Source organism: Lepisosteus platostomus, chromosome 11 (genome assembly GCF_059453375.1).
Source record: "Lepisosteus platostomus isolate fLepPlt1 chromosome 11, fLepPlt1.hap1, whole genome shotgun sequence".
NCBI classification, from domain to species: domain Eukaryota; kingdom Metazoa; phylum Chordata; class Actinopteri; order Semionotiformes; family Lepisosteidae; genus Lepisosteus; species Lepisosteus platostomus.
The window spans coordinates 11,709,327-11,731,786 of NC_142621.1; the positions used below are offsets into that span (position 1 = coordinate 11,709,327).

At 35.0% G+C, this 22,460-nt stretch overlaps 1 protein-coding gene across 2 annotated transcripts in view; it reads left to right on the plus strand.

The window, feature by feature from the left end:
* The window catches only part of dennd1b (DENN/MADD domain containing 1B), a 96,031-nt gene that overhangs the window by 23,248 nt on the left and 50,323 nt on the right, over positions 1 to 22,460 (plus strand). For both annotated transcript variants that reach the window (XM_088598439.1, XM_088598440.1), the window contains exons 3-6: positions 5,426 to 5,469; positions 15,038 to 15,087; positions 16,320 to 16,439; positions 21,395 to 21,464. In XM_088598439.1, the coding sequence (XP_088454565.1) occupies positions 5,426 to 5,469; positions 15,038 to 15,087; positions 16,320 to 16,439; positions 21,395 to 21,464 (284 nt within the window). The remainder of the gene's footprint in view (positions 1 to 5,425; positions 5,470 to 15,037; positions 15,088 to 16,319; positions 16,440 to 21,394; positions 21,465 to 22,460) is intronic.

Genomic DNA, 22,460 nt, shown 5'->3' on the forward strand with positions numbered 1-22,460 from the left:
TAATAAATGACCTAAACATGTTAGAATTCAGTGCATTTAGAAGCGCCTGGGAATCTATTCTGAAAATCACTCTAGAATTAACTTACACTTTACTAATGTGTGCCTTGGAATACCATTACTGGTACCATTACTGCAGTATTACAATACATTATGCAAAGAGGCATACAGAATACGTTGCAGTTTACATACTTTATTAATTCAATATTGTTCCTGTATTGTATAGTCTATCAAGAATAATAAAATAACCTTTCATCAATTTTATGCTACTGTATATGGTTTCTTTTATCTGTAGTAGGAGAGGTAATATATCCCTTTTTGTTTGAATGTGAATTATTGTTAGATTGCAAAGGAACAAGTAATAGGTTTATTCCATGCTGAAAAGAGAAGAAAGAAAACAACGTTTTGGCCGTGGAGCCTTCTTCACCTGAACTACTTATTGTTAGTTTAGTTTAAGAAAATAAGAGAAATGTATATTAATTGTTTACACCCATTGTTTGTCTCCCCACTAAGATTGTCTACACTCCCTTTCATCACTTCAAAGTGTTATAAATATACAAGTCTTTCTTGGATATATTTTTTAAAAAGTCCTCTTCAAACTATATAAAGTAGGACACAATAGAAAGTTGATCTGAATCTGGGCTTTCCATATAAATTCTTATAAAAGGAAAAACAAATTGTCCCACAGGGGTTGTTATTTGCAAGTCCCCCTTCTTCATATGAATAAGCATGTGTCCTGAGGTATGTTTGAATAGTTTAGCTTTTAATACACAGCCTTATGGAGAAAAAAAGTCGACAGAACAGAGTGCTCTAGGTACTTTGTCTTTGGTCGCAGCTCTTTCTGGCAGTGATTCTCATCCTCTCACCCATAAAATCAGCATAAAATTGACCTAACACTGACAGATCAGATGGGGCATCTGGGAAATAATCCCTAAGGAAAAGAAAATTCAGTCTTTGTAAATCTTTTAAGATGAAGTGCGTGAAATCATGGAATCGGATTATGTAATGTGTCTTTGATTCTGTCTGTGAGTGAGTTTGTCCTTTTTTTCAAATGCAGTAAATATAGCACTTCATTTGTGTTTGTTGTAAAACAGAACAATTAAGGATTTATTATGCTGTCATAATATCTATCAGAAGCATGGAGTACAATTTCTAAAGTAATTTTGTTATAAATCTGACAATACCATGAGTAGATATTTTAAGCATCAGATATCCGAGTTGATTAAGCTTTTCTGTTAGTGCTATTTCTTTTGTTTTTTTTCTATGCTTCAAAGGTCAGAGTCTCACTCAGAACAAGATTATTTCATGCTACAAGTGACATTCTGAACTCTCAAACTTTTGATAAGAAACGTGACTGCAGACAGTATTAATCAACCTATTTTCTTGTGCTACAGCAAATGGCAGAAACAGGTTCAGAGACTTACATTTGTAGAGGTTTGTGAAATGTACAGTAGCATACAGTAGATACTGTAGGTGATGGATCTTGTATAGCTGTAAAACTTGACCAAAGAATTATACTTTCAAATTCATGAAATAAACATGGAGATATATTTTTTAAAATAATGGCAACAAAATCATCTAAAATATGCATATTAGGTTTTGGTAAGCTCATTTATTTTTACAAAGTGAATCTGTATCTTTTACTCAAACCATAATTATGTACTTATACCTTTATCTTCCTGGCCAATTAGGCAGTTGAGTGGGTTCCATATTGTTACATGTACTGTACCATGTTATGTTTACATCTGATCTTCTTACTGTTCTGTAATGTTGAGTATATAAAGGCAAACTTTCAGTTTCCTAAATCTCTATATAATTAGATTTTTCTCAAGTTCCATTTTCATGATTTACGTGATAGATTTTAAACCATTTTAAACCACAGGGAATGTTTAGAATGTGAGAGAAACATTTGAATTCCTTCCATCCATCCATCGATACATTTCCTAATCGCTTTATCCAATTCAGTGTCACAGATGAGCCAGAGACACGGACACAAACAAGCGCATGCTCACACTGTGATCTGTTTTCCTAGAAGCCAATTCACTTACCAGTATGTCTTTGGACTGTAGGAGGAAACTAGAGCACCCAGCAAAGACCCATGTGAAGATGGGGAGGGCATACTGCACCCCTGGACTGGAACTGAGCCCAGTGCCCCAGTGCTCCAAGGCAGCAACACTAATAACTGGGTCACTGTGCCACTCCACATTTTAGTTTTTTGATACTTATCTTTTCAAAATATTTGTAGTGCAATAAATATCTTTAGTGAAGGCCATCAGACACCTTAAGTATTTTGATTATAATATATATTATAATAGTTTTATTTTGAAAAGATTTCTCATTTTTACTTGCAAAGCAGGGGCCACAGCAAAAGTGATCCTAAATTATGGCGCAGGGCAAAATCTGTTCAAGTAGAAGTAGATTGACTTCATTTTCTTTCTCATCAGCTACATTAGCATTGCCTGGAGTTGTGTTTTGTAAGTGGATACTTTATGATCCAATCACAAAAAGTTGACCGTTAGAACAAAATATAGCAGTGTTTTTTGAACAACCAGTAATCACCAATACATCCGTATGTTTGTTCATGCTGTATGCCGAAAGACCTTTGTGTTTTCAAATGTTACTATGCACGTCAATAGCCTATTGTATATGGCTTGGACAGTTATGTACTGTATTTGTGTACTGTATATGTTGGGCTTAATTGAGAATAATCATGTGCAAGATGCTTCTGCAGCTATCACACCACAATCCATAAAGAACAGGAACAATGTAATTGCCTGAGCTCAGTGGAAGTGAGAGATCAACATACGTACTGGAGTGCTTACTGTTTCTTGCACATAGCACTGAACTACAGTGTAACACATTTTGAGTTATGTTGCTATTTCTGCTGGTTGGTTTCTTTAAAAATTAGTGCCCTTCAAGAATAAACCACTCCTTTAGGATTATGGTTGCTCTGTATTATTTTTTAAGTACTCCGGTGTTTCAGATACTACATTTATAAATCTAAAAATCGTAAGAACTCTAGTTTTCTCTGGTTTGTGCTTTTTCAGTGTTCTTGTTGATTCGGTGGGTCTTGGTAACACTGAGTTTTTCACAACAGTTTGACTCATGAAGTTGCTACTTAGTGGTTCACAGCAGCTTTATTCTAAGGGTGTTTAAACTGAAATACTCTAAGCAATACACATTTTGGTCATGTATTTTGGGAGTTCCTGAAACATTCAGTAACTCGCCATGCTGCTTCCTGTTTGAAAAACACAAAATGGGGAATGAATGATATCTTTATTTCGCTTCTCCATAAAACATTTGTCGAGAGAGGTCTGAAATGATTTTTGGTACAATTTTTAAATCTTGTTTACAGTTTAAACTGTTTACAGTTTATTTTTAGTGGGTAGAATTTCACATAATGGAACTTTTCACAAGCTACAGTATGTACCCAGAAGTTTTAGAAAAATAAAATGAATCCTTTGGATTTTTCCGTAAACAGGGTTTTTAAATATACCAAAAATGTGATGAATTTTCAGTTTTCTCCCCCTTGAAACTCTTGAGTAAAGGTTTCTGGTATGATTTTCGATAAAAAAAACCCATCCCATTGAAATTGTGAAGACTCCTATTATAAGATTAATGAGTGGTTTGGTATAATCTCTTTCATTTATTGCTTTTATAACATTGATACAGAACATAATCTGAAGTACCTGAATGGCAGTATAGGGGAGCTTTTTTCAAAACAAGGATGTATATTCTGATTTTATGTTGTGTTATTGTTTGATTATGTGTTGAGTGAATAGCTTCATTTGTTAACTTAATCGAGAAGGCTGAATTACTGAAGTACTGGACTTTAATTTGGGAAAGTATATATAGACCTAAATATAAACAGACAGAGCAAATGCTTTCTGGCAGTCCAGTTCCCTCTTAATAAATCACACACAGCATAAGCTGGACAGCAGCACTATCTTACACCTTGTCTCACACTCAGAGCTCAGGGAGACTTTGAAGCTCAGTGTGTGGGCAGTGAGAATGAGAAGTCGTGCAGTGTAGCGCTCTGCTGTTGGTGGGGTACTTTAAATAAGTGTGTATCTGTAAAGCTCATATACAAGACACCAAAAAATTGTCAGCAGATCAAGCCTACCTTTTAAAGTACTATCCTTACATACCCAGAATGAAACATTCCAGTTTTGTTTATATAGGCAATTGTGTTGTAGCTCATCTACATTTCAGTCTTGTGGTCAAATGTACAGTATTTAAATGCACATGCAAAGTACTTCCTGTTTTTAATATTGTGGAATTGAAAATATAAATAATATGCAGTTTCCACAAAAACTAAATACCATGCAAATCTATTAATTTATTATACCAAATTCACACATGTGTAAGACTTTAGCTGATTAATTATCACAACCAATAGTGCAGTATTAATTTTGGGGATGTCTTTGCTCAAGAAGATCACATTTACAATATATTTAATTATCAAATACATTAAAATATAATATAGCTAAGCTGTTTCTAACTAACGAGCATGCATCTAATAAAGTTTAATTAAAATAATATCAGGGTTCTGACAGTGGGTGCAGGCATGATTTACAGAATTCCTCTTGATGAACAAGGGCCACACACATGAATTTATAAGGAATATTACTAAAGGTATTTACAATGAATTTGAAATGTAAGGCCACCCTATATAGTTAATATGTGAATTCTTATAATTTATAATCTGCTCATATCAAATACAAATGAAAATTCTTTTAACATGACATTCTTTGTCAGAAACACTTTATGCTTAAATGAAGTGTTTTAAAAACTTCTATTTGACTACATGACAAAATAGTCTAGTTTAAATAGAACCATGTTTTATCATACTGTAGTAATACTGGCTTTTTCAGGGATCCTCACTGTCCCTATGCTCTTTGAATTGCTCAAAGGGAGTTTGGCGCAATTTGTATTGACTAAAAAATTCTGCCATCCTGTATGAAAGCAATGGGATCCAGGTCTAGACACCGCAAAAAAAAACAAAACAGAGTCTCATCATGCACATTGCAGCAGGCTACCGCAGCCTTCGGAAGTCTTGACACAAATTGGATAAATGGTTTTGACAAAAGGCAACCTTTAACAGAAAGACCTGAGGTGTCTCAATAATTCTGAAGGCCACAGTATGTTGAAAATGAAACACCACATTTATGAGATATAAACAGTCCTAAGGGATAAAGATTTGAGTTAAGTGCATTGATACTTTCCAATTTTTAACCGTAGTTCAGAAAAAAAGATTGGAGACACAGTAGAGGATGTTCTGATTCAGAAGGTCCCACACATTTTTAGGGTCTGAGCTGGAGTGTGCAGACTTGAGGAAAAACTACCCCCCCCCTTAATATTTATGCGTTCTGAATGTTATGTTCTGTTCTTCAGCTGCTGATTAATGCTGTCTGTCAATTATTTACAGATCCAGCGGTGTTGTGGAAGTTCCCGGAGGACTTTGGAGACCAGGTTGGAAACATAAAATGAACTTTTTTTATGTTAAAATAAAAATCCTCTCCTAGTCAGCCGTGGAGAGGCAGACGGTAATGAAAAGCAGTGAGCAGGTCTTCAATAACTGACGTATCAGTAATTATTATGCAGCCGTGACAGGAATACATACTGGGTCTCAATAAGACTTCAGTTTCCTGATGGTGCGGATTTGTTTAAAGTGTTGTTGAATCGGTGAATTCCTTTTCCTTATATCTGAGAGGTGCTGTAGTTGGCATTGTTTTAGGCAGTGTTTAGTAACATAATTTTATTTGAGCGTTGTTTCATTTAATTAGGCTAAATAGAGAACCTGGTGTTCAGCTGCATCCGAAAAAACAACAAGAAATTAGTGACCATTTCAAAATACATGCCTATTGTGGTCAATTCAGAATTCATTGAAGCAGTAGCCTCTTTTTTAATGTATGTGCTGTTTTTATAAAAAAGAGGTAGGCCAGGCATGTCTTTTTATAGAAAGTAATAAAGAATTGATAACATACTGTACACAGGCACACCGAATTGAGTTATTTTGTAAAATATTTTAAAACCTTTAATTTTCTCTTTTTTTCTGAACTTCATGAAAGTAATAGTTCGAGTGCTAAACAGCTTATTATCCAATACAAATGTTTTTAATAACAGGCTACCTTTTCCTTATACAGTACAAATAAGAAATACGGGGATATTTTAAGTAGTTAAAAACCCAGTCCCCACCAATCAAATGATTTGTCATAGGTATGAGATGTGATATTTAAACAAGAAGTAAAACAACACCCCCAAATTTCAATAGCCAGGGCTTGGAAATGTGCAATGATCAGTCGATATTCATCTTGCATCATACTTTGCTGGCTGTTGCCTGACTTGAAAAGAAAAAAATCTTTGGTGTTCTGTGTCCAAGTTCCATGACCAGTCCTCTGCTTTTGCTATAACTCTTCTAGTTGCTTGTAAAGAGTGACCGAAATAAGAACTGTTGTCTGGTCTATGTCCAACTTTTGTCCCTGGTTTCTCATTGGTTGCATTAATACAGGACTTCGTTTGGCTGTTATAAGGTCAAGATCCAACACTGCCACAATATCCCAGCAGTTTTGTATTGCACTGAGGAACACTTCTCGTTGTCCATGAACAACCATGCTTTTGATGCCAACATACGTATCTGTTTTATTTTTAATAAAATCAGTTTTATTTAAGGCTTTATGTGTTACTAATTTCATGCCACTTGTATTTGAGAATGGTCTGCCTCTGTTATAATTGCTCTTAACATCAGGTATGTGTTTCTTCTATACCCACTCACTGAATTGTCTTGCACATGTTTCCAAAGGGAAACCCCCACCCAACTTTTGTTGAGTGATTAGTTATTTTGTGCAGTTGCTCTTAGAAAAAAAATCAGTTTTCGACCTTCCACTGATTTTCAGTATTTATGATGTGTATTTGAGCACCATGGGTGGTGTAGTGCTTAGAATTTGTGCCTTGCATGTATGTTCTCCCTGGGTTCATGTAAGTTTCCTCTGGGTGCTATAGTATCCTCCCCAGTACAAAGACATATTGGTAGTATAATTGGCATCTGGGAAAACTGGCCCTGGTGTGTGTGCCCTACAATGGATTGGTGTCCCATACGGGATGTATCCCTCTTTGAGCCCTTTGCTTGCTGGGACAGGCTCTGGTTCTCCCGCAAACCAGTATTGGATACTGCGGTTAGAAGATGGATGGATGAATTTATGCGATATACTGTTTGGAATTGAATAATATTAACTTGTGAGATTCAAAATATTTTAATTTCATGTTGTCAACTGTCATTAAGTGTCTTTTTTAAAAGGTGTAGCAGTTGCTTCGTGATAGGAGTTTAGAATGTGAACTTGTCTTTGCATCAGATTAATGTGTTATCAAAAGAATATAATATTTAAAGCACCCCATGTTTGAATGTAAGCTGTATTGCACAAATGTGTTAAAATTTGTATGGACATGTCATAATAGATAATATTAATACTTAGTCATGCTTCTAAACCTATTAATAGTGTTTATACAAATAAAGATAGTGCTTGTCATTAATCATTATATTGTGTGAATAAAATGAACATAGCTCTTGTCATACTTTCATTTAACATTGCAGTTTTATCGTGAGCTTTTTTGTGGTTTAACAAGTTGCTTGTTGCTTCTGTACAATGGGCTATAAATGGATGTAGGTCCCTAACCACTAAAGTAGGTGGGTTAGGGTAGGGCTAGTAGTTGGGTTGTATATCATAAAAACAAACAGGAACAAGTATGCACAGACTCTTCTGTTTTCTGTATAATGGAACGTCTTAGTCCTTTGCAAACATACTGAGCTTTTTTAATGTAGGTTTTGTCATTACAATGCCCCGAAATAGTGTCACAGAGCAAAACTATAATAGTGTTTGAAATAAATTAACCTTTGTTGTAGAACTGGCAGTGTAAAATGTGTAATTAATGTACTTTTGTTAAGATTGTTTGTGGATGCGATTACTTCTCCTGGTGTGTGTACAGATGGATTGGCCTTTTCCACATAATCATAAAGGGCTCATTCACTTGGCTCATTACTAGGATTATGCCTCTCTAGTTTTTGTTGTGCTGCTGCTTCGGTAGCTGGAGATTTTTTTTTTAAGTTACTCAGCATATGGCGGTAACAGACCCAAACTCTACAGGGCCCTTTTGTTTATCTTGTTATTGTTGCTGAGCGTAATGACAGTTGTAGGCCGTAGATCGGGGTGCATGGGTTAGTCTACCCTGGGGAGGGGAGAGAGAGACAGACAGAAGTGTGGATTATGGAAATATGAATTGATTTCCTTTTTTTAAGAAGCACTGCCTGCTCTGGTAGAATAGGACTCAAAGGAGAACAGACTGGGAGCTGGCACGTAGTCTGTGGAATATGAAGTGAAAATGATCAGTTGAACACTCTGAAGTCTTGGTCATCCCCAGCTGCTGTGTATAGAAGCAAAGGCATATATTTGAATTATAAGAGGATGATTTGCAAATGAAGCGGACAGATGGAAATCAATCTATCCCTTCTTAGATTTCTTCCCGAACTTCTGAGAAATCAGGATTCTGCTTGCCTGTTGTCAGTCACAGGTTTCCTTCTTGAACTTTTAATCATACCATACTTTGTTCTTGGAGTTTGATAAAAAAAAATCTTACCTGGCAAATTAATATATTAAAATTCCTACATTTTGTTTTGTTTTCATACAAGCTGTGAGTGAAGCTTTTCAGAAGTACACACATTTGTTGAACAACCTAGAAAAATGTAAATGAAACCAAACAAAAACATACAAACAGTACATGGCATGTGTAGAGTTATGTTGCGTGTGTGAACATAGCCAGTGCAACATTCGGATTGTTATTGAAAATTAATATTTCTGGCTCGCTGGTTATTGTGTGTTGCTCAACGGTTTTTAAATCTATAATCAGATATTGGAAAATAGGGCTACTGTTTTTTAAGTGACTTCGGCAGCAGTTCCATTACATGCTGCTCCTTATCTTTCTTGCAGTATTTCATTCTTATCTTGTGCAGTTCTGTGCACCCTTAGATTTACATGAGAAAATCCTTATCTCATGCAGTGTGGTTAAGTAAAGCAAGTGCATGATTGAAAAAGTACATTACAGTACTTATATTAAGAAATACAATGCCCTTACTTTCATGTCTCACCAGTTACCTTTGGCTCTGCACAACTTTGATCATGACGCTTCAAACTCATGGTACAGATAATTTTTGGAATTATAAGGCGTAAAAGACGTAAGAAGTCTTAAGACGTACTTAATTTTAAAGTGCAAATCTTGTGTCTTCCACCCCTTCTGAAGATAAGTAGTGGGAGCACATAAAAGTTTAAAAGCAAATAGTTTTGTCCACATATTTATGCAAGTTGTAAGAAAATGTTAGAACATCTGTTGAAGTAGAAACAGTAATTGGAAAATTATATGTTAAGTTTCTTTAGAGGACTACGTTTTTTTTTAGTTATAAGCCACCTAAGATACCTTACTGACACTTGGCACTTTCGAAACAAGGCATGGAAAAAAACATTTTCTGTGCTTGCAGGGTTTTGTTTTCCCTGTTGATTAAAAATTGAAGGCCATTGAATTTAACAATGTGGCAATGGGGGTGGGGTAGGGGGCTGGAGGTTGTGTTGGCGAGTTCTTTTAGCTTTTGTTATTTCTTCATTATCCAAGTGAAATGATTTGTTCTGGGAGGCTGCTTTAACATATAAGGATGTACTGATCATCCCAAGGGTCCTTAAAGCAAATATTTGGACTATCTGACACCATGTTCAATCAAAAGGTCTAAACTTGACACTTCATGATTGGTTGCCTTTCCTCTCCTTGGCTGCCGTAGGATGCAGTGCACCACCCAGGGGATGTAGGAGAAAATGATCTGAACAATGTGGAATGTCAGTACTAAGATGGCCATCTTTTTAAGGCTTCAACGTGAAGCACCCTCTACAAAGGGTAGTTGGGGGTGGGGAGATGAGAAGGCATGGGGGGGGTTCATTCTGTCCAAGTTGACAGCAGGTTTGGATGTTGTTTTGTCTGCATGATTTTTTTAACACGGGCTTCTTGGGGGGGTGGGGGTGTTAAAGTTCAGGGTAATCTGCAGTTCCAACCTGGCGTTCTGGCCTTTATGCCAAAGCATGGTGAGCTTCTGAAATCCCTTGTTGTTTGTGGTTCTTGATTATAATACTTTGTAGTTTAGTATTCTACAAGATGGTGAATATGTTTTGCCCCAATGCTGTACCCGAACAAGAAAAAAAAACATCCTGATAAAAAAAAAATGTCCACAACATGGCCAAACATTTTCCTGTGTCTTATGTTCTTCATGCAGCAGGTGTCAATTTCGTGTTCTGGCCTTTTAAAAGGGAGAACAGGTGGCAGCATTGATTGCTAAACACTTGAGTCAGCTTTTATAATAAGGACTGCAGAACAAAGTCAGATTTGGCCACAGTCTTGTACATTTTGTTTCTGTCCTTTCTGTTCCAGTGCTGAAATACACATTTGGTGCATCCCCTACACTGGCACTCACACATTCACTGACTACAGTGTATTATTTTGCTTTTGTATTACTATAACTACTTTTAATATTTATATATAGGGCAGCAGATGAGGTGAAGTAGAGAAAATACTTATTTTTTGGTGCTAGTTGCCAAAAAATGATTCACAGTTTTTAAAAGCGTCCTTGATCTGGAGAGTTGCAAGAATGCACCTGCATTAATAAAACAAAAATATAATGATCTCAGTTGTATAGTGGCAAGCAGCCTATTTAACCATATAATTAGGTAACCTAGTTTATCTTTCTCTAAAAACATCATTTTTCCTTGAATTTTACGTGTTCATTTGCCATAAAACATTTCCGAGTATTTCCAGTCACTGAATGTCTTTTATTGTTGCCAATGCCTTCACAGTAGTATACACTGTATGCTTAGCTTTTATTCTTCAGTCTGTAACTTCTGCAGTACAGGCTATAAGATATGTTAAAACAAATGTGAAAGAACACAGCACATGTTTTCACCCTGCAACAGAAAAACTCCATCTTCCAGTTCCATTAATTGCGTGAAGAAGACATGTATTTATGGTGGCACATTTAAGGCTGGAATAGGCTTGTTGTTCTCTCCTGCTAGACCATGGAGTGCTCATAGCAGATCCACACAGCAGCACACAGCAGGGTAGTACAAGACTGGAGAGTCCAATGGGAGATGAAAGCTTAAATGGGTAAAACCCCCGAGGCCAGTTGGCACTCAGTTAATGATGTTTCTGGCTTAGCATTTCAGGCGTATGCAACAAAATCTCCAGTTTGCCCAGAGGAATATCAGTTTGTCTTCTTTAGAACAAAACTGTTCTCCATCAGAAATGAGTAGATTCATATCCAATGATTGCTGAGTTGTTTTTTTTAATTAAACTATGCTATTCAGCCATGTTGATTAATTTGAAATTTATAACACTAAATAATACACTTTTAGTTTTTTTGTTATAAAAATGTTAAATAAAAATTTGATATCTGAACTGGAAAATATACTATACCAATTGTTTTGATTGTGTTAATAAAATGATAGGAGTCCATGTTCTGTTTTTTACCCTCAATTTTATAGTTATAGTCTGATCAGTTTTTGAACTTAGAATTGATTTCTTGTGTAAAATTCAGAGTGTTTTGAGTTCTGGGATAAGGATGATGCACTGAATTACTAAATAACACCCTAGATTGCATAGTTGGTTTGGTCCAGTGCAGACATAAAAAGAAAACATGTTGGGAGCAAAGGTTATTTTTTCCTTATTTTATAATTAAGTGCAGCAGCAGTTTGGTAAAAGTCAAAAGAATATCTGTGAAAACATAACTGAAGAAAAAAAGCCATCAGACCTTAAGTGTGTTGTATTTTATTACAAAAAAGTGTCACTGAAATCCATAATTGTCAAAGCAATTTAAATTGTAGCCTTTATATCCTGTGAGAAAGACCTCATTGTTTAAGGTACTCATCCCCCAAAAATATAGGTACCCTTTAATGGTCTTCTGTGTTTTAATTAGATGTAACTAGGGACTATCGTGTGCTTTCTGCTCTTCACTGAGAACTGGACATAGATCCTCTGATGTCTTCTCCATTAATTTAATTTCTGTTAGAGCAGAGGGTGACTCAAGGCATTGGGATTGTGAATTTTTGCGAGTAGGTTAAGCAACATAAATCATTTTCTTTCCTTTTTATGATAAACACTAGTATAAAATACCTGCTACTATACATTGGCAGTAAACTAAAATGATGGATTTAAAATCTCATCAGCTACCCTCTGGCCTTTGCTGCAAGCACCCAGGAGAAGCTAGATTTACCAAAATGAAAGAGTGTGGCCCCATTAAAAGAAGTGAATTTTAATTTTTGTCTGCTTCAAACTGAAACAGATTTACGTTATGAGAGCTGAAGTGGAATGCAGGGGTTTGCTTTACCTTTTACAAATTGGCCCTCATAGAGCAGGCAGAAACTCCCCAACTCCGCATGGATGCCAATGAGTTCAGTTACTCAGCAAAATCAGCTGATCACATGCAGTGAGTGAGAGAAAGGTATTAATTGAAACTCCATCCTCTTTTTTGACTGACAAGCTAGTAGAAGATTGTTGATGGAGTTGAGTGTGTGTGGGGAGGGGAGGGGGGAGGTTGAATTTTATATTGACATTTTAAATTGAACAGTAGATGGCTAAAACGATATGGGATCCTACATTTGTAAAACCCTGAGCATTTATCATTGATCTCGCTGTCTTACACCGTGCTCGGTGCATTCATTGCATGTATTGGCGGCATTTATTGCCATATTGTTGAAAGCAGCTTCAGCCATAATGTTGCTTTCCATATGTTGGGAAGCACATTATGTAAACTGTCTTGTTTAAATGTATGCTGTATGTATGCCTTTTGTAAAATGTTTTGAGAGGAATCTAATTGGGGAAGGATGCCTGGCTACGAGTCCCAGCATTGATCTGTGCAAACCCATCTAACTCCATCAGGGGAGATACAGCCATCAGCTGAGCAGCTTTGCCACTGACATAAGCTCAGGGAAGATTTTTTTTTCTATACTGTTTATACAGCAGTCTACAGACCTGCTGGCTGGTTGAATTTTAAAGAGAGTTGAGGTTTAAAGACATAACCCCTAGGGAAAGCTTCTGCCAGTAGGGAAGGAGGTGAGAACTGAGGCTATTTTTTTTTTTTAGACAGGAGCGAAGAACTGAATACCAGTTAAATGATTTTTACATCTAAAATGTATTTCATTACTGAGGAATAGTTAATCCTTGGTTAAGTACAGCAAAGCTTTGACTGACATCGGAGATTAATTCTTTGTTCATAAGGAATTTTAATTTGTAGTCTTTAATAGAGTTAATATTTTTTACAGATATTAAAGTTTGGTTGTAGCAGTTCTCATCTTGGCCCTATGATAAACATGCTTTCCAGAATATAAATTGTTGGGAATAATCTCTTGCGGGCTACTCAAAAAGAGCTGTTATGTCTCTGGTGAATTTCTTGATGAAATCTTTAAAATAAGTAAATACATAAATTTGTGATTGCAGCTTGTTGCCATGGGACCTTACTACAATGAGAGTGCTGTCTCATTGAGTGATATCCCTGCCTGAACAGTAAATAAATAATAGAATCTTGGAGTTCATCCACTGACTCCAGTGACTTGTAAATGTATTATCTGTTTTATATTCTTTTGTCATGGGAAAACAGTTAAAACAAAAATGCTTCTCCCTGTTGACTCTTTTTCAGCCTCCTTTAGTGAAGGCCTTGTCTAACCTGGATGAATCCAGAACAACAAGTGGAGATAGAAATTCAATTGAAACAGCTTGTCACTGTTTTAGGAGAAAACAGGAAAAATGTGTTTTAATAGCGGATGTGCTAATTAATAAAAAACCGTTGAAAAATTCATATTAAAACTTTCATTTGAAAAACTAAAAGTTGCAAGCTGCAATTGACATGGATGGATGCTTCCTCATGAGTTGTGCCTTAATTTTTACCTGTTCTCGGAAAATTAAAACAGACCTCTAACTGCTAATTGTTTTTCTTTAATTTAGATTGATTTTATTTTGTTGTCGAAATGTCCTTTCCTGAAACTCGTGCAGTATGTGTTGAATCCCATGTGAAGACTACAGCTGCCACAAAAATAAAACATTTAATAAAGGAACAATAAATGTACAGCTTTTCCGCAACCATGTGCATTATTGGCGGCAAATATTTTAAAATGCTGCAAGAAATCTAAATGAAAAGTCTTTCTTTTGCACCAGGTGAGGCCATGGCAAACCTTTTTTTGCCCATAAAATATTTCATTTGCACAGAAATGGAGTGCACACCATATGCATTTCCACCACTGAAGTACCCGGGAACATACTGTTTTGTGTACATAATAGTTAATAATAGTCTTAAATGCATATGAAGGACCAGCTCAGATGTCTGCGACAGCTTTATTGCAACACAGCAATTTAACACTTGAAACATAGAACAGGCATTTCCATCTCTCAGAAAAAAAAATGCCACTGACTACAGCTTGCAGTGTAACTGGCAAAATAATGAATTGGTTAGCTTTATTTTTCATTGTCTGAGCTAGTCCTTCTTTTCAAGCTTTTTTCTTAATTGTGGCAGCATTTGTTTTTTTTTTTTCTGTGAGCGGCGGGGGGGGGATCAGTAACACCTCCCCATGGCTAGGCTGTGGTACAAGTACAGGCAGACGTGGCTTACCCATATGGTACAATGCTTCTTGTAAAAATCCATATGCTGCTGGTGAGGGGATCCCACTGGGGAGGTGTGGGGCGTTAATACCCTTTAGGCCAGGGCTCTTACTCCTGGTACTGCTTAGCCATTGTCACTGCAATCTGCCAAAGCATACTTTTAAATCTGCTGCTAGAATCAATGAACTTAATTGTGGCTAATTACTTAAACTAAGGATTACCCTTACCCCACTCTTCTTTATTTTTCTTTTTAAGAAAAGCACTGCACTACGGCTAGGTTTTGGCTACTTTGCAAGAGTTTCATCACCCTGTGATGAATTCAAGGCTTTCAGGTCTTTAATGTATTTTTTCTAATCTGTTTTTACAGGAAGTCCTGCAAAGTGTGCCAAAGTTCTGCTTCCCCTTTGACGTTGAAAGGTACAGTGAAATGTTCCAAAAAGAACCACCGAACAGTATCTGCGGTCTTATTCAGTTTGCCTCAAATGTGCATGCATGTGTCCGGATAGTTTGGACTGGAAAACTGAATTATATACAGTTTGTTGTGTGAGAAAATGTGAAAATGCTTCATTTACACATGTAAATGTTTTGTTTCCACAGCAAACATATTGATACATTTTCAGGCTGTATTAAATGTAAGGAAAGTTGTGTTTTCAGTACTTTTACTAATAGAGGTACTGTATGGGTAGTTGTTTTGTTTCAACTTTTCTGGTTGTCTGGTCAATTTTACTGTTAGGATCATGACAAAATTGTTCTTTTCTCTAGGGATCGTTTAACTGATATATTTGATCATTTTATTGGGATACTAGTGTTCAATTTCTTTTCCAGCACAAGTATTCATGTAGATATGGTTTCAAAAGCAGTTGCCCTTTAATGTTTACTAAGCTCATGGAAAAAAATAGAAAAAAAGTCCCATTGTACAGCTTTTTGATGGGGGTTGGGAAATGTCATAATCGAGACCTTCCGCTTAAGCACTGCTGCTGCCATCTAGTGGTAAAATCGTATTCTTAAAAATAACTAGCGGAGCATCCTAGTAGTTTTAACTAATGATCAGAACATTGTATTTCTGGCGAGGAATATTTAAGTATCAACTATCCCATTTAAAACAGCATTAAAAGACACATTGCCAGATTAATAATTATTGGTCTCATTTAAAATATAATATTTACTTCAATGCTTTGTCTTTGTTTTATAAACAATGAGCTTTAGTGAATATCTTTTCATGCTATTTATGAATGTTTTCATAACATTTGATTTGTTTTTCAAACATGTTATTTCAGTCATTGAATTCCAAATAAAATAAGACCTGCTTCACGATACAGTATTGCCTGTAAGATGACAATTATATCTAGTATAACAGGACTTGTATTTTCAGTGTTCTCAATCTTGAAAGCTTTTATTTTTATAGTTTGTACGCAGTTTTTTTATGACAAGTTACCCTCTAAGCATAATATTGCTGTTGGTTAGATACTAACAATGCTAAGTGGAAAGGGTTTCCTTTACAGGTTTGACAGTTGGTTTCTGTTGAATTATTACATTGTCATTGTTTCTTGAAGTAGTCACTTTTTTAAGTTTGTTTCGCTTGAATGTTCTTTTCTTACAGAAAATCTTACATCTTACAGATTCTTATCTTTCTTACAAACTTCCTACAGAGTTTCCCAAAACCAGGTGGGACAGCATTTTACCTTTGTGCTAACAGACATTGAAGGCAAACAGAGGTTTGGGTTCTGCCGGCTGACGTCGGGATGCAAGGTCTGCATCTGTATACTAAGGTAAGCTGATGTCGCAATTTATTTTTTTCATTGTGAGATTTTCTATTGAAGGAATGGCCTAAACTAATCTGACATCAAATTGGATGAACAAATTCTGAAAATGTGTAGTTCTAAAATACCTAAAGTTGCTTCTCAATATTGTGAGAGATTTAAATGGTGGTATGGCGAAACTCAACAAATTCTAATGCGGCGCCTTCTACTTCATCGAAAGTATTTTATTTTATTTTTTTTATAAATAACCTGTGTGAAGTCTTCTGTTACCATATGTTTTTGTGACCATTCTCCCCTTTTTAAAGGGGTGGAAGATTAACAGCTGTGTCAGTCTGCAGTGATTTATAATATGTCTTTATTAGAATACTTTTATTTTTTAGGTATTATGGGAGTTTTGTAAATGTCGTATTCAGCCTTTTAAGCATTAGCGGCTACAGCAGTTTGTTTTTTCAATGGACCTGCTTAATAGCAATTTCATGTCGAGCTTTTTAATACTGCATTATTAGTTTCAAGTTGATTTCTATGTACCGTGTTAGAAAGTCAACAAAATAAATGTTTTTTCTGTTCTGTGAGAGCCATGAGGTTATCATGTACTGTATAATTGATGGATACTTGATGATTCTTAGTATTTCATTACAGAAAATTCTTTAGTAGAGTTTACATGGAATTAGAGCATTTATTCATATCGGTGAACTTTATTTTTGTGTTCACATGCACAACTCTTTAAACTGTTGCTCCATTGTTTTTCCATAAAATGAACACATAACTCCAATTTACAAGCATTTGCCACAATATTGTTGGAGGATTTGGATTTAATATTGAGTTGATAATCTGTTGTATAAACCACTCATGCTGCCACAGTCAAGACTGCCTTTGTTTTTCCTTGTTGTGTGCCTATTGGCACAGAAGTATGGCAGAGACAGTTCAGTGATAATTATGTATGGTCCCTGTGCCAATTAGCAGAAGGCTCCCCTGTCCCTCTCATTGAGCATTACATTGTAATTCAGTTGACATATGATGTATAAAATGCATTATGCATTCTGAGTAGTTTGCATGGCTTGGTTCATTCATAATATAAAGCATACAGTAGAAGAAAGTTATTGGTTATAAAACATGGGATGCTTTATGGCTATTTAAAGGTCATTTTTTGTCTGGATTAAATTTTTGCAGACAGAAGTAATTAATTATTTAAATCGAGTCAGTATGAAAAATATCTTTCTGTTATTGAAAAGTACTTGGAAACAATAATACTCTACCTATTGCAGAATTTTATTTTCCATGAATAGTATACATATGTAAATATCAATTCCTAGATATCATGATAGAATGTGGTTGGTGTAAGGATTAGCCTTTTACTAAAATTTCATTAATGGCTTCATTAAAACGGACAAGCTGTTTTCCAGTAATATTTTTGTTCTGCCTTCCCGAGTTTGTCATGAAAATGAGGGGTTTTGTTTTTCCATAAAATAGAATATATTCCATTCCAGATTAGTTATTCTTAATATGTGTATAAAGCTCATGGTCCATTAATTAAAACATGGCCATTTATTAAACAAATCCACACTGAATCTTTTGTTCTCTTGAAAACAAAATAGAAAGTCATTAAAACAGTTTGCCTCTGTTTGATTGTTGAAGTGTTGGGACTATAAAATTGTCACCTCTGCATACATAAGGAAACACTCTAATGAGTGGGACAGTTTTATGTGGCCGAACCTTTGTAGTGTTGCAGCATGAGAGCAAGCTTAAAGCCCTGGGTCCCTTTAGGCAAAACCACTTTAAAAGCTAAATCTTTCCATTTTACACATTTTTTTGTCATTCTTCTGCATTGAAAAAGTAGCCCCTGGACATTAGAAGCTCTAGGATGGTTTCCTCTGTTTTATTTGATAGCTAAGACTGAGATTCCGGCTGGAGGTTCATTTCTATTAGTGGTCACTTAGCAGTTTGACAGAAAACATTTCCTTTTCTTTACTTAACCTTTAACCTTGAAACCTTAAGGTTTCACCAGATCTCGGATAGAACTAGCAACAAGTTTAAAGCCAACTTTTAGTAGCTTTCTTGAATCAGTTGTGATTTAGGACCCATTAAAGAAAGACAAAAATAAACTAGACAAGTAAAATACTACACTAGCCAGATGGGGGGAAAACTATGGAGGCTAATTATTAGGGATTATTAAAAATTTGCTGTGTAAACATATACAATTCCACGAATAGAAACATTATCAGTATACTTATTCCTTTCCAGCTTTATTGAAAAGGAATATTTATGCTGAAGAATAGTAATATGGGTTCCAGGTGAATTTAACTGAGTCCAGACATTAATTTTGATTATGGCTCCGTAGTTAACTTGCTTCTTTTAACATTTATTTAATCATTGTTCAGTAAACTTTAAAAGTTATCATTGATTAAAAATTCAGGTAAAATGTGCCAATAACACATTTTACGAAAAAGAGCGTCATCTCTTTTGTCCAAGTGTATCTATAGGCATAAGTTTATGATGCATACTTTTTTTACTTAAAACAATCTTGCACTTGAGGCACGGGGGTTGTGTAGAACATAGAAAGATAAATTACATATATATGGGCTTGTGGGGAGCAGAAAGAGATGTACTACAAATGATGAAGAGTGGGAGTGTTAAGATTTGTGTAAATGTTTATTAAAAATATGAAGCATTTATGGTTTATAACATTAAAGAAGTTAAAAATCACCCACCTTGGTGAGTATTCCTCCCTTAATCTCTTGATGAGTAAAGGGTCACTGCTTATAAACCAATAATTTATCTACTTTTAAAATAAACAACTTATGATCCACTCATTTATATTACAGTTATGATAGAGTCTGGAAGCTCTGTGTAGTTTTCTGACAGGGAAATACTCTTGTTTATAAAGACTTTCAGGAATGAAAAATGAGGGATTAAAAGTCAAGAGCCTTGCATTCTAAGCATCAGTGTCATACAGAGAACGATAGATAATGGTTTGGATTTATAGTTTTCTTAGGCTTCACTGTTGAGGATGTAGATACTGTAGTATATTAACTAGTCATGTATAAAAATGTCTTGACTGATTTATTATTTTTATATGTGTGTGTTGTGACTGTATATTTTTTGACGTTTTTAAATTGTTTATGGCTATAACGGTCTTTGTTTTTGCTGATTGTCATATATATTTTATTTAATGCATCAAAATGCTGTGTATGAAAATTATAATTATAACATTTTACCATTTTCTGTAGTATGTTAATTCCAGTCTACAGAGTACCCATTGACCTATATTATGATGAAAGACCCTAGCCAGTACTAGAACTATTTTATTCCTTTACAAAATATATCCTTATTTGGTGAAGGAGCATGCTGTGATCACTTGACTATGTTTGTCACTTAAAAAGTTTTTTTGTTCTTCCAAGTTTGCTTCTTGTTTTAGCCTTGTAAGCAAAAGAAGAGCTGAGTGCAGTTAGGCTTTTCCAAATTTTTGTATTGTGATCAATTACCATTACAAGTTGTATACAAAGTGTGTGGTCTCTGGATGGAAAACTGGAGCTTAGTTTTCTCAGACTGAATGCATGCTTGTACTTTTAATATTTAATGCACATGTGCATCCAGGCACATTCTAAAACCAGTCAACATTTACGGATAACTAATAGTTCTAAAGGAACTATGAGCTCACACCCGAAGAAGGCTCCACAAACTGAAACGTTGTGTTTTCGTTCTTCTCTTTTCAGCATGGAATAAACCTTTTACTTGTCCCTTTGCAGCCTACACATGCTGATGCAGCTTCCCACTAATAGTTCTGTACATGTTTGTCTGTAGATTCTTACCACTTGTGCATTAGGTAAACCTATCATAATTTAATGAAAGAAGGAATGTATTAAATGGGACTGATTTCTTTTTTTAACTTAACATCTGGGTTTTGCATTGACATTTGCAACATATAAATATGTAGGAAGCAGTTAGATTGGAAATCTGTAATATAATTAATATTAATTTGGTTGGATTAAAGCTTGCAACTCCATATTCCATTTTATATGAACTGGTAAAACAAGGCTATTATTGAATGTGGAGCAAAATATTTTAAGTTGGTTGTATAAAATAAAGAATAGTTTATTCTCTTTCAGACTACAATGCATTATGTGTTGTTTTAGATCAGTTTTAGGTTGAATTAGATCAATTTTTGGAGCAACTTTGTTGTTAAGAGAATGTGTAAAATGTGAGACCATTTTGCAAAATGTGAGGTTTTAATTTAATGATTTTGAAACATTTCTTATCCAAGATTTAACCACAATATGTTTTAAATGCCCCATACAGAAAGAAATCTGTAATTAAATGTAAACAAAGTGTTCTTAAAATGTGTATGTACACTTCTGCTACATCTAGTTGTGTGTTTGTAGTAGTGAATTGCTTTATCTTTTAGTTATTACAAAGAAATGTGGTCAGATACTGTTTTTTTTTTTACAAACAAACAAGAACATTTATATCTAATAAACTACACTAAGAAGAGAAATTCCTAAGATACCAAATAGTGAGTATAATGAAATAACTTGGATTAATAAGGAATGATATACTGGAAATTCACAAGAAGTACTCTTGGTACATAGCCAAATATTTGAGGGAGAGACAGACAACCGGTACAGAAGAGGGAAAGAAGCACAGAAAAACAGAGCAAAATACCCATTTTATGATCATCTTATGTACATGAACGATTACCCAAATGCCCAAGCAACCACCTGGTAAACACAAGGCATCATTCCAGTTAATGTAAAGCAGTTTAGAATGTTGTCTGCATTGTGGGAGCCAGTCACTTTAGAAGCTTTAGCAAACTTGGTTTTCCTGTGTACTGTAATATAGTAAAAATTAAAGATATGTGGAGAACACCAGGATGAATAAGTTTGATGTGTAAACTTGCAAACCGTTGGAATATAGAATTGTTTGTGCAAAGCGTTTGGTTTGTTAATGTCTTTTCTCTTTGCTTTCAGTTATCTCCCATGGTTTGAGATTTACTATAAGCTGCTAAACACTTTGGCAGACTACTTAGCAAAACATCAGGTGAGCTGTTCATTTTTTAATGTTGTCTGTTTTCAAGAGAAACCTAATTTATAGAAATAGTGATGATAAATACTGTGATATGACTCTTTCATTCTGCTTAAGGTACATTCACATGTAAGAATTTCTTTTTGGCATTTGAATTTTTTGGATTTTAATACAAGTATTTTTTTAAATTAATATTGTATATGGCTGTTTTTGTTTTCTCTTCACACATTAGCCTCTTTATCAGAAATAAAGTTTTCTTACTCTTTGATGTGTAAGGTTTAATGCTGCTGGTGAAGTGAAAAGAACAAGAGTACAAAAACTGAATTTTTGGTTTGTGCATTCATGTCAGTGTTAATGGACTTAATGTGTTTTAATCGGATGTCTGTATAATTCTGTATACTGTATAAATCTGTTGTAGAAAAATTGATTAGCCTGTTATAAATTCATTATTACTGATGCTTCAGAGGAGGTAAAGGGTTAGATTAAATACTTAAATATGATCTACTGAGAAGAAAACAAATTAAGAGAGCTCCTGTCAAATACTGGTGTCTTGGAAAATTAAATTGCTGAAGCAAAACTTTTGAAAATGATTATGAGCAGTTTTCATAGAAAAAATATTGACTTGATGAGCCAGCATCTATCATCCCCTGAAAGAAACAGTCTGAAAGCTTAACTTGTACTATCAGTGGGCTGTCATGTAGCAATGTTAAAAAGCTGCTGAGAACACAGTGCAGGGGTGTAAGATTTCTTGTACAAACAAATCACAAGCTAAGTATGTTTTGGAGTTTGAGGGCACAGGAAATACTGGATGACATGTTGAAGTTTTTAACTAGTTTTAGTACCATTGCTGTTTCCCTGTAGACAGATGGTTGGGAAGCTCTGTTTTAAACCTTTCTGATTTTTTCTTATAAAGTTGGTTATAAACTGTTCTAAAACAGTATTTATTTAATATGCTACTTAGTGCTTTTGCGGTTGAAGAAAAATACATGCTGTATACCTATAATACAAAAT